This window comes from Piliocolobus tephrosceles, chromosome 14 (genome assembly GCF_002776525.5).
Source record: "Piliocolobus tephrosceles isolate RC106 chromosome 14, ASM277652v3, whole genome shotgun sequence".
NCBI lineage: Eukaryota > Metazoa > Chordata > Mammalia > Primates > Cercopithecidae > Piliocolobus > Piliocolobus tephrosceles.
The window spans coordinates 65,609,700-65,622,372 of NC_045447.1; the positions used below are offsets into that span (position 1 = coordinate 65,609,700).

Here is a 12,673-nt window from a genome sequence, read left to right on the forward strand (position 1 = left end):
AGGGAGACGCTTTCCGCCGGCGCCCCGGGCCCCGGGGGGTGGGGATTGGGAGCCAGCCAGCGGGGCTGCAGGAGGAGGAGGAGGAGAGCGAAGCCTGGCGCTGGGAGGAGGAGGGAGCAGGAGGCGGCGGCTGCTCGGCCGGGTCCTCCCGCTCAGAGCGAGGCCACGTGCACGGGGCACCCCCGAAGAGGGCGGCAAACCGCGGCGAAGCGCCGCACGCCGCGACTGCCTCGGGCGCGGGCCTGTGGTGGGGAGACCCGGGACGACCCCGCACCCCCTCCCTACCCGCGAACCCGGACTCCGGGCGGGGCCGTCGGGGGCTGGGCGCCGCGCCCCCCAGGTCCGCGCCGGCGCGCCCCAACTACTTGGGCCCAAGTTCGCTCAGGCCCCCGCCTGCTCCGCTTTCCCCTCTTCTCTGCAGCCGCAGGCTCTGCGGACTGAGCCCGCCCCGGGTGCGAGTGTCGGCGCCCCGGCCCGGGGGCGGCCTGGGTGTGAGGGAATTTTCCACTCGTTCCTTTCTAGGGCTCAGACCGGTTCAGTGCTTCTCCCACTCGGATGTTCCCGCGGCTTAAAGAGTCCGCAGCGAGCACCGAAATACCTCTTCCAGGGCGGGTTTTCGGGGGTGTGTATGTGTGTGCCGGTGTGGGGAGGGCAGCGGAAAGAAGAGCTATTTTGGAAAAAAAAAAAGTCATGTTTCTGTGGCACCGGTAGGATACCTTTAACAAATGAGGGAGAGGTGGGGGGGAGAGAAGGAGAAGGAGGAGGAGGAGGAGGAAGGTGGGGGGCGGGGGGTGTGGAGAGGCTGGTGCAAAAGGAATGCGCGTTTGCAGGAGGAGGAGTAAAGCGATGATTGTGTAATTAAATAATAAAACAATCCTTAAGTCTGATTTGGAGAGAGCTCGAGCGGGGTCCAGAGGGTGGAACCGGTGAATTTTTCAACTTCCAAGTTTTGCAACGAAAGAAAGCAAGAGAGGGAGGGAAAAAAAAGAGCTCAGAGCAGAAAAGAGAGGAGTTTGGAGCCGAGCGGGAGAGCGGGATTTATCGTTTGGAATTTTTCAGGAGATCGTTTTGATACCCCTGGGCTCTGGGCAGCGGCGGCAACAGCAGCCTCCACGCTCGGCCGGGTCAGACGCGGGGCGAGGTGGGCGGGCGGGCGGCCGGGCGCCGAAGACCCGGTGCGGGCGGCGGCTGCAGCCGGGGACCACGCGCCGTGAGCCTCCTCCGCCCCGGAGATCAGCGCTCGCGCCCCCTCCCTCACCCCGGCCTCTCTCTTCTCCCCCACCCCACCCCGCCCCCACCCCGGCCCTCTCCCGCGCGCGCTCCGCCACCCGCGCGCACTCGCTCACGCTGCCCCTCGCGCACACACATGGTCGGCTCGCGGCAAAGTTTCGCCTGCGATCACCACTCCGGGATCCTGCTGCAGTGCTTGGGGCTGTAACCTTGAACTTTCCCAGCGCGGTGACACATTCTCCCCGCTCTCCCTCCCGCCCACCCGCCCTCCTGCGCCCCCCTCCCCGCCTCTTTTGAAAAAGCATTTTACCACCAACCACCACCCCAATCCAACCCACACCGAACCTTCGCGCACCCCCTACCCCCCAACAACAACAACAACTGCAAAATAGAAAACAAATCCCCAAACCCAGGCGAAAAGCAGCCAACACCGGCGGCGGCGGCGGCCTCGGCAAGCACGGCCAGCGCGCTCGGACTGCAAGAGGGTTAAAAGTGTAGATTGGATTTCACCCCTGGAAATCTAGCACGCCGAGTGAACTTGAATCTTTGGCTATTTAAGGAGGACTGGGTTTGTTGTGAAGTTGCGGTGATCCAGCGCAGAGCCCCGTCCTGATTGATCGCATCGCGGGGCTCAGATGACTGTAAAATGAATAGATGAAATTCTTGCTTCTCGAAGATTTTCTTGGGCATCTCCGGGAAAGTGCGTTTTAAGGCGAAGTCATGATGTATTCTCCCATCTGTCTCACTCAGGTACATGTCTCGGTCGCTTTCTCGAGCTTTCTCTCTGGCCCAAAATGCCTTTGTTTTGTTTTGTTGCGGACAATTAACTGCTTGAGTTAACCTCCGCACATCCGCGTCCCTGGAAGAAGTGGCCTGGAGTTGCAGCAGCCGTCGCGGGGCGGCGTGGGAGCCGGAGAGCGGCCCCTCGCCCACGGCCACTGCGAGCTCCCAGCCCCGCGCCCTGGGCACGGAGCGCGGGCGCTGGGCCGGGCAAGGCCTGCGGGGGTGGGCAGGGCCGGGATCTGTAAGTGCGAGGCCCAGTGCGGGCCCCCCAAGTGCCCGTTGTGGTGCGGCATCCCCGCCCGGGGTGCCAGCAGCCCCACTCGGCAGCTCGCGCACTTAGGTGGACTCGGGCTTTGGAGGACTTTACGGGAACTAAGCTTTTAAAAACAGCCAGTGAACTTGGGCAAGGGGACTGTAGCTCGAGTCTGTGTGGGCGCCGCTGGACACCGCTGCAGGCAGTGGGCGGGCGACGAAGCGAGTCGGAGGTTGTGGTCCGGGGACCCATTCCTTTGCTTTATTTGGGGATCTGAAACCCTGGTCCATAGTGACCCGCTGCACTTTGGAGTTTCCAGTGACCGCACCACAAAGGCAGTATTTACGTTGACACGAGTTAGTTGATCTTGGTGATTGTTAAGGAGTTTTAGAACGTGTTCATTTTGTGGAAACCTGTTCATTTGAGGATATTTGGGCGTAGCTCGTAAGGCATTTTAAGTAATGCTGGTAAAACTAAGGTCATTTTTTTCTACTTTGAAAATTGTCCTAAGACCTTAGGAATAATGTTATGAAATAAAACACTGGTTTTATACTTTTTAAAAACACGATTTGTATCACTTTAAGCCAGACGATCAAATAGAAAAGTGGCGAGACCGAACAGACTTACCTGGGGGCAGTTTTCCTCGCTGCCCAGGAAACTAACAACTGACAAAGTAGCTAAAATATCTTAGCCCGGAACTGTTATTTGAGGCAGTATTTTAAACCTCTAAAGGTATAGGGCAGCTTATTTCAGCTTTTAGGAAGATGTGTCACCGTTGGTAATTGATAACCATTTTCTTTGACATTGCCATAAAAACTAATAATATAAAGAAGTGTCAGCTAGTCTTGGGCGTGTTAAAATTTTAAAAATACCTAATATCACGATGATGCATTTTTTAATGGACAAATAATTAAGATTTCAATTGTATGACAATTAGAAGCCATTGTGATTCAAAAGGACTGAGGCATTCATAAATTGTGAATGAAGATGAAAACAATGATAAGGCTTATTCAGTGATTGGATACAGTCCTGTAGCTTTTTGGCTGACACATTTTTTATTGTTTATATTTTGTTTGGCATCTGAGTATGATTAACTTAGATATGGCTATTTTCAGCAAGTAAACATGCACTTTAATTTAACAAAACTGGAAAAATGAGTTGCTGAGCTATTTGTATTTTAAAAACCATGAATGATAATAGCCAGTAAATATGATGAAACTGTTTGAGGTATAACGAATTGCCTTTAGTTGTAAAAGTTACCATTAATATTACCCATCAACCGGATATATTTTTCTCTCTTTCTGATAAGCTATGTTAACTTGATATAATTTTTACACCGTGATCAAGTAAAACAAATCAAAGCAAGATTTTCACTTACAGAGTATAGCATCACTTATTCTCACCTGTAAAAGACTGAATAATTTTGCATTTCTCTATATTTCTAGCATCAGCTTTTCAGAAACATTGCTAGCAATTACATTGCATTTTTAGTCTCTCCAAATATGTATTGAAAACTCACTAGTTTTATCTTAATTTGTGTAAGTTAAAAATAATATTGCCGCATTGAGACATATGGAATGTTGGGATCATATACAGCATAATCATTCAGCTATCACATTAGTATTCAAAGATACATACTTAACAACAATAACTTGTGATGACTAATATCCTCTACTATTTTAATAATACAAATCTAGGCTTATGTATACAAGGCCTATATCAGGGAAGGTATTTTACCTTAAGAATTCTCACTTCACTAAGCTCCATGTGACTGCAGGTAATGTAGGTGTTGTAAAAGTGAGGCCACATTAATAGTGTTACTTTTGTATCAGATCAATAGTTTTGTATCACAAGAGCCTAGTAGCTGTATGTAGCACAGCATGTCTCAGGACAGGTAAATTGCAAAATAGAGTATCATTCTTAATTGGTTATAAACTTTTAAAAGTATCTCAGTTGTTGCAATAAGGTATCTAGGGTTTAGAAAAAATCTTAATTTAAAAGGACCTACCATTAAATGTTATGTTTAGCAAAATGATATGCTACAGAATCAGCACATCAATAACCAATATTTATAAACCAGTATAAATCAGATATAAAAGAAAAATTAAGAACTATCATATATGATTTAATATTTGTTTAAAAATAATGTAAACCGTCAATAATATAACTTTCAATTGACATGATGGCATTAAATATATTTTTCTTTCATTGCTTTTAAGTTCTTTAGGTACATTTTTTTGCATGATTTATTGTTATATAGCAATGCGCCAAGAACACCTAGTATTTACTCTCCTACCTCTATGTTGGTCTAATTATCCATTCCTTTCATGGAAATGGAAGAAAAATAAATATGCCTAGTGGAATTAAGACTCTTTACTTTTATATCTGAAATTTGTAACTTTGTTATTTACTTTGTCAATTTAGTTCAACTAAAGGAAGTTTTAAAAGAGAATTGCTGAACATCAATGCATTTTACTAAAAATTCTGAAAGAGCAAAGTTGCATATTACTTTTGTATACAGTTGTTTGATTTTAAATCACTTACATGTTTTGCTTTTGAAAAAAATTTTATAATTGCTTAATGTTATTATAATAATCCACTGCTAGTTAGGATATTTGAAAACCTTAATCACCTTTTAAAAAAACATTTTTGTATCAGGACAGTTACTATGTTCCATATTCATGTCACATATAATCTTTAAGACTCTAGTGCTACTCAGCATTAGGAAACAGTCACACTTGGGAGATGACATTTAGGCATGTTAATACAGAAATGTATGTGACTTATAGCAAACCTCAATTTACGGTCATTTTTGGAGGATATGTCCCCTTGTCAAATAAGTGCTTCACTTGAATTCACATAATAGTGAAACCCTAAACACTATCATAAGGCAAATTGGCAGCCTGAGAAAGTTTACTACTTTTATTTCTCAAAAAAAGCATGTTTTAAAACAGTATTTGGCAGCATTGACAGCAGACTCAAAGGAACGTTTAAAAACTGTGTGCATTTGCTAAGAATTTTCAAATTCAACCTTCATTTTGGATGTTGGTTGTTTAAAATAACTCATTAAAATTTTGAGCTTTCTTGCATGATAGATTATGTTTATAATCAAATATTGAAACAAACAAATTTAATCAAAACTGTTTGATGTCTTTATAAGAACATGAAATGTCACTGAACATAGTACTTAAGGACGTAAGTACTTACGTGTTACCACATGGCTTAATATTTGTAAAATAATATTACATTTTTAAAAGCATGGCAAGAGTAGAATGAGTGAGGCAAAGCCCACCCACTCTACCTCATGTGCTCTTTACATTCGCAAGGTTTTAGTTTATGGGTGCATATATGTGTGTTCTTTAGTCATATCAATAAATCATAGTAAAAGATTATAGGAAGCGAGTTTCCAAAGCACATTTAAGTCCACATTTCCTTGAGCAGGCTTTCCTTTTGCATATATTCCTAAAGGGGATAAACAAAAGTTTTTGTAGTTACAGTGAAAGCTAAAAGCATGGCATCAGAAAGTGTATGGAGATAGGGAGGTCTTATCATGGGATGTGGTTGCTGTGAGCAGGGCTGCCTTCCCACACAAAGAACAGATTGTGGTTTAACTCTTTCCATGGCCTAGTTTAATGTGCTTGAATAGTAACTGAATTGTTCAAATCTCTGCTGGAAACTACTGATCGGTTTAATGATTTCCTCTATGGCATTTGGTTATGCCTCATGCTGTGATGTAATCATCAGCATTCTGTATTGTTATAAAATTTTGATTCATACTTATTCTGGTGAAGGAACACTTACAGCAATGTTAGAACACTTTTGATAACTACATTATTGATTGGATGGGACACGTACTCCTTCCATATCTGAAGTGCAAACAGCTAACATGTTGCAGTCTGTAGCATTAAAACTTTGAATTTCTTCTTAAAAATACATTCATCTCTATATTGGATTTTTTTTTGACACCTTCTTTGTTAAAGAGTCATTAGTTGTACTTTCATCATATTTACCTAATGGAATTAGTTAGTCTTCTGTTAAACATAATTTATTCCACATAGTTCAGGATGATTAACACGAGTATGTAAATTCTAACTTGGGATACAATCAGAGTGAGTTATTTTGTAGTTGGGCTGACAATATAGTCAATATGATGAGAAAAGTGGTGGTGGAAGTTCTCATTTGCTTCAAATCTTGGCTTATTGCATACATACGGTGTGCATGCACTGGACGTTAAGCTCTTTCTCTTTGAACAGTAATAGGCCTAAGCTTATAAGACAGGTTTTACCTAATTCAGGAAGTAATGAAACTGACTGCACTGGGAAGTGACTTGAAATATCTGTAGGTAAAGATTATCCACCATTACTCACTGATCCCGTCTCTTAAAAAAAGGCTTGGATGAAACAGGCAGGAAAAATGCAGGAGCCTAAAGGTAAACTACTTAATTCAGAAGATAGGTACTCTATAATCTATGTACCTGCAAATTCACATGCACGTGCATATATGCACCCACAGTTCTAGCTGATAATTCATCTACATGGCAAATGAATTGTATAGATTCCACAAAAGCAGTAACTGACCAGCAGTGCACTCCTAGTGTCACCCCACCACAGCATGCAGAGACACAAAGAATGTAAAGTTGGTGCCAAGTTGCCATTTTTCATTGTTCACCTCAGATTGATTTTTAAGAGGTTTAGAATAATTGCTATACTCATGTGATCGGTGAACAAATTAACGGACTCTGTGGGGCTGCATATTCTATAGGGAAGCTGCTGGAAGAACATTCATGTAATTTTTGTTTTCAAGTTTGAAAACTTCTATTTAAAAATGCAAGAGTGTATGTGAGAAAGCACAAGAGTGCAAATGTGTGTGTGTTGGGAGCTGGTGTTGGTAGTGTGGGGAGAGAATGCACTGCTCAAAGTATGGAAACCTTGTGTTCAGGACACAGATACGACGAGCTATGTCCTTTGCCCACTTTCTTTCACTGTATACCGGTTTCTCTAGTTACTACTCTTGGAATGGTGCTGTTTCAGTGTTGGAATGTTGGACGTTTGATAAGAAAATGGATCAAGTTTAATGGCGCATGCTCTTTGTGCCACCAGCAGCCTCTTGCTGAGAGCATGCTCCAAAAGCGGGAACTGTGTGGCATTACACTGAGCATCTATATGCTTTGTGTTTCTGTGCCACAGAGAAGAGAAATGAACTGTGGCATCGCTCCTGCCTTCTGAACAGCTCTGCTCCGATTAAAAAAAAAAAAAATCTCACTGTGTTCTTTGTAAAATGGTACTGCATAGTGTTAGTTGGTCAATCAAATATTGAAATATTATATTAGGTGCCAAGCACCTAAGTTAGTTGCATATATTTTAAAGAATGTAGAATGCATGGCATTGGGGTGGAAACAAGGGGGATGGGGCCAGAGTGTAATATAAAATATAAACCTTATTTTCTTTATAGGAGGGAGAATTGACCTGTGAATTTTGGTGGAAAGGGGACAGCTGGGCATACTTTACTTTCTTCTTGTCCTGTTATTTTGATAATTTTAAATAAGAAAAGAATGTTATTTTCATGTATAACTTTTTGTACTGAATTGGAAACGGATTGTGGTCTTATTTTCTTATTTTTTGAGCTTCTAAAATTAAACTGACTATGCACATCTTTTCCTCACCCCTCTGTCTTTCGCAGGATGAATTTCACCCATTCATCGAGGCACTTCTTCCACATGTCCGTGCAATTGCCTATACTTGGTTCAACCTGCAGGCTCGAAAACGCAAGTACTTTAAAAAGCATGAGAAGCGAATGTCAAAGGATGAAGAAAGAGCAGTCAAAGATGAGCTTCTCAGTGAAAAGCCTGAAATCAAACAGAAGTGGGCATCCAGGCTCCTGGCCAAACTGCGCAAAGATATTCGCCAGGAGTATCGAGAGGACTTTGTGCTCACCGTGACTGGCAAGAAGCACCCGTGCTGTGTCTTATCCAATCCTGACCAGAAGGGTAAGATTAGGAGAATCGACTGCTTGCGACAGGCAGACAAAGTCTGGCGTCTGGATCTAGTCATGGTGATCCTGTTCAAAGGCATCCCCTTGGAAAGTACCGATGGAGAGCGGCTCATGAAATCCCCACATTGCACAAACCCAGCACTTTGTGTCCAGCCACATCATATCACAGTATCAGTTAAGGAACTTGATTTGTTTTTGGCATACTACGTGCAGGAGCAAGGTAGGAGCAGATTGTTCTTTTTTCTAGCACGGCAAACACTGCACACAAACCTCTGTAGACTGAGTATCTGGCTTGAGTTAGATGGTTCTCAAGGCCCCTAGATATCCTCCACCCTCTCTGGGTACAGTAGGGTGTCCGCTTTCACTCACATGTCCACTGCCATGTGCGAGCCATGTAAATAGACACGGGGCTTTCATACCTGGATAGGCTTGGATACTTAAGAAAGACTACAAAGAGGTGCTTTTTCAAGTATCTAATAATACTGTTTTTCAAAGACATAGGGTAGTCTAACAAATATAGTTCATTACACTATACTTTCTGTGGTAGGCTACATTTTTGCATCTAGTCTAGTAATCTTTTCCTGATTTGAAAATGTAACTTTATTTATGAATAGTCAAACCATTCTAAGTAATTTTTGTGTTAATCTTTTTAATTAATGAGATAGAGGAACTTTGTTTATGAATTTAGTGGTATTGCACTGAAAATAGAATTAATGTTTACTATTACAAAATGCTTAAGATAGATAGTATCAAAAAATATATCTTACGTAGACCTAGATTTACTTAATTTTAATATTTCTATCATCACTTTTGATTGTGCAGTATTCACTGTCAACTAAATAGAATTGAGTTATTATTTAAATTATTTATAATATGTTCCCAGAGTTATTTGGGAACACTTAATAATGTTAGTTTACTTGTATGTAAATTCATAAAACTTACCGAGGAGGAAAGTCGCAGCGCTACCTACAGAACAAAAATAGAAAGTGGACTGGTTACACTGGTTTAAAATAAATTTCAAAAAGAATACAGAAACCGCATACCATACCTATTATTTAAAATACCTGATAAGGAGAGTGGTATAAATGTTGCCTAAATAATTAAAAAAGATGATGTTATTACTGAATACTTCAGTTAATGAAATGTTTATTTTTATTTTTCTTAATATATTTTCCTTAAGTAGGTAAGAATTTCTTTTCTTCAAATAAATGCATCAAGATATAGATGTCCTTGCATTAGCAACAATCCATAGTAAAACAATCATTTTACAAAGTAGCATACCAAAAGTAGACTGAAGTTTGAGCTGTCACAGATGGTGGGTCATTTCCAAACTTGGCCTGATGGGAAGAGAAATGGCCTGCAGATAGCCAGGTGACAGACTGTTATCTGATGTTCATTATATAAATGTGAGACTTAATACATTGCTATGAGTTTTATTATTCAAAAAAATCAAAATTACTTTTTTGACTCTGAATTCTAGGTACTCACTATGTGCTTTTTGGCTTGATTTTCTTGTAGCTTTGGAGATATGCTTAAGTGTCATTTTAGAATTTTTAGTCTGATTTTAAATAATGGTGTTGGACATTGCCCATTTAGAAATATTACCTGTTCCTGAAAAAATGAAACATTGTCTTTAATATTTCCATGCATTTAAGAATTACAGTCCAAATAATGAAGGTTTGGGGAAAATAATATTTTTCTCCCATGTGTCCTAAAATAAAACTCAGTAACACATGACAATTATTTGATTGACAGATGTCTAGGAGGTGACACTTTAAGGTGGGCTGTATATATGTGTTGGATTGACTATAAATGAGTTTTAACTGTGTTGTGAAAGTCAAGGACGGAAGTAAAATTTCAAAAAGTGGGTCATGTAACTTTTTAGTGCAGGGAGGGAAGATTTGCAACAACTTCACTACTGCTCACATTTTAAGTTGCTTGAAGGCTAGGTTTTGAGGTGTGCCTGCCTGCATGCACATTTACTCCTGGGGCAGGCAGCCAGATCTCTTAATTTTGATGAACTGACAATAAAGATTTGTAAAGATAGATTGAAAAAAGAAAAAATGCATAAATGCCTTCCGTGTTTCACCACTGGTCATGATAATCAAAAAGTTTTAAGCAAGTCTTAGAGACCATGTTTTTAGATAAAACATTTATTTTGTTGTTGTTGGTTCAACTATCTCTATTGTAAGAACTTTTCATTATTTTATCTTGTGCATCTAACTTGTATCCTCTGCTACCTGCCAGTGCATCATCTTCTCTTAGCATCTGTTGGTTCTTTGGAAAACTCACGTCAGGATGCTTTTGTGTTTTCCTCTTTTCAAAATTTATATATTTTTCCTTGTCAAGTGTAGGTTAGTTATGTCATTTTGTAGTGCAATTGATTAAAGAAGGCAGATTTTAAAAGATAATTCTCTAGTCAGTCAGAGGGCTGCATATTGCGAGTGATGACTTTTTATTTCTCTTCTAAGGACATGGTAACTCACCTAAGTCTGTTTTATAAATCAGGTAAAGAAGTATGAATGAAAACATGAAAGAAAAAATCAGAAAAGAGAAATGTAATGTTTGCAACAGAAAGAGCAACAAAATTACATTTCCCCCGTTTTCTCTCTCCCCACTTCTAAATGACTGGGAGAAAAACATGAGAAAGAACAGAGAGAATGCCAAAGATGGTTGCCACTGGCACCAGGATTGGCATCAGACCCTCTTTGTTTAGCTCAGGATGCCTGTGATTTGTTAGTTGGCATCCGCATTGCAGTGTGGAGTGATGTTACAATATATTGACAATTTCCAGATCTAGAAATGTCAATAGTCCTCTTGGTTATTTATACAAGATCACATACTTCATCTCTTCTGGAAGATGAAATAAAGACCATCATGTACTAAAGTTTCATTGTTGACCAACTTTCTATGCTTTTCTTTTTCCCTCTTTCTCTTTTGGTTCACCCCACACTTTTTTTTCCTTCTTCATGCCCAGCAGCCTCATCTTTCTGAAATGTGGGAAGAGTTACTAGAGCTTTGACACAAGCTATAGTGCTACATCTGCCTCTGATATGGTGTGGGGAAACATTTACGCTTTTTGAAATCATTTTTGATACATAGTTCATTAGACTTTTGCATTACATGGCCATGAGGCAGTATTTTCTTTAAAGCTTAATCTCTTTGTTATTCGGCTACTATGCATATAGTCTGGTTGACCGCAATTCAGTCCATTTTGCTATTTCCTTATATTAGCAAAGGCTGATGTTCAGTATAGTTGTTTATAAAATTCAATGTCCCCCTGCACTTCACCTCAAATGTACACATCATTTGGGAGTAACTGCGTTTAAATCCATAAAATCATTTGATGTTATTGATTCAGGGGCTGCGCTTCGGCTGTTTCGTTGCTACAAGAACCGCCATTTTGTTTGTGAAGTGCCAGGCGAGGGGGAAAAAAAAGGCAGACACTGTGTTTGATGCCAATAATGGTTGCCAGTGGCACCGAGGTTGGCATCAGACCCTCTTTGTCTAGTTGCTGAATGCCTTTGATTCGTTGGTTGGCATCCGCATTGCAGTGGGCACACTGGAAAGTTTTTGACAATCCCTGAATGAAAGCTGCTTGCTTGTTTGCTGCAGCAAATCTTAGCTAATATAAAACTCTTCCTTTTTTTAGGTTTTGTCTAAAAAAATTATGACAGATTAAAGAAAAAATAGCTCTAAATGGTATCTATTTTCCCAAAGATATTAAAGATGTCCAATGATTCTTGGGCAGGTGGTACCTATTCCCCATATTGTCTTTGTTATTGCATTCAGGAAAGCAAAGCAAAAACAAAACCAAACAAAAACCAGGCAAGCCTTGCACAACACACCTTCCTGGGATGTAAGTGTCCTATAGGATGCAGGGTGTGCTATGACAAGTGTGTGGAGGACAAACCTAACGTAATGATATGTAATGCATTCATTATGACTGACTGTTGCTCTCAGTCACATCTCTGCTTATTTGTTATGCAATTTCTAGTTCCCTCACTTTACACTCTTGCAAATTTTATAGTAACATTTTGAGAGGACTTCATTTTTCCTCTCTATTTAGAAATGCATAACAGAATACATGTTTAAAAAAAGAGAGAGAGAGAGAGAGAAAACTTTAAAGAGGAGACCTATGCGTTAAGGTCTGATATAAAATCAGTTATTCTGGAATTTCTCAATCCTGTATCACAATGTTACGAAATTTTCAGTGCACAATTTTATACACTGGGAAAATCAACCAGAAGGCTAGAATAATTTTGGTTAAAGTTTCCTAGATAGTTAGCATTAATATTGTTTTTCAGTTAACCACCATTATCTTGTTAATTAATAAGAAGGATTAGCAGTTCTACCCAAAGGGCTGCACAGAAGGAAGTCTGGCCTATGGGAGGCCTTGAGTTGCCAGACTGTGTC

At 40.9% G+C, this 12,673-nt stretch overlaps 1 protein-coding gene across 27 annotated transcripts in view; it reads left to right on the top strand.

Annotated features, from left to right (window-relative positions):
* Positions 1-12,673, top strand: part of NFIB (nuclear factor I B) — a 444,635-nt gene that overhangs the window by 208,018 nt on the left and 223,944 nt on the right. For 10 of the 27 annotated variants that reach the window (XM_031933965.1, XM_031933966.1, XM_031933968.1 and 7 more), the window contains exon 2: positions 7,946-8,477. In XM_031933965.1, the coding sequence (XP_031789825.1) occupies positions 7,946-8,477 (532 nt within the window). Of the gene's footprint in view, positions 1-533; positions 623-1,334; positions 1,981-7,428; positions 7,559-7,945; positions 8,478-9,440; positions 9,707-12,673 lie in introns of those variants that run through there. The other 17 variants (XM_023213125.3, XM_023213126.3, XM_023213127.3 and 14 more) reach the window with 10 other exon arrangements.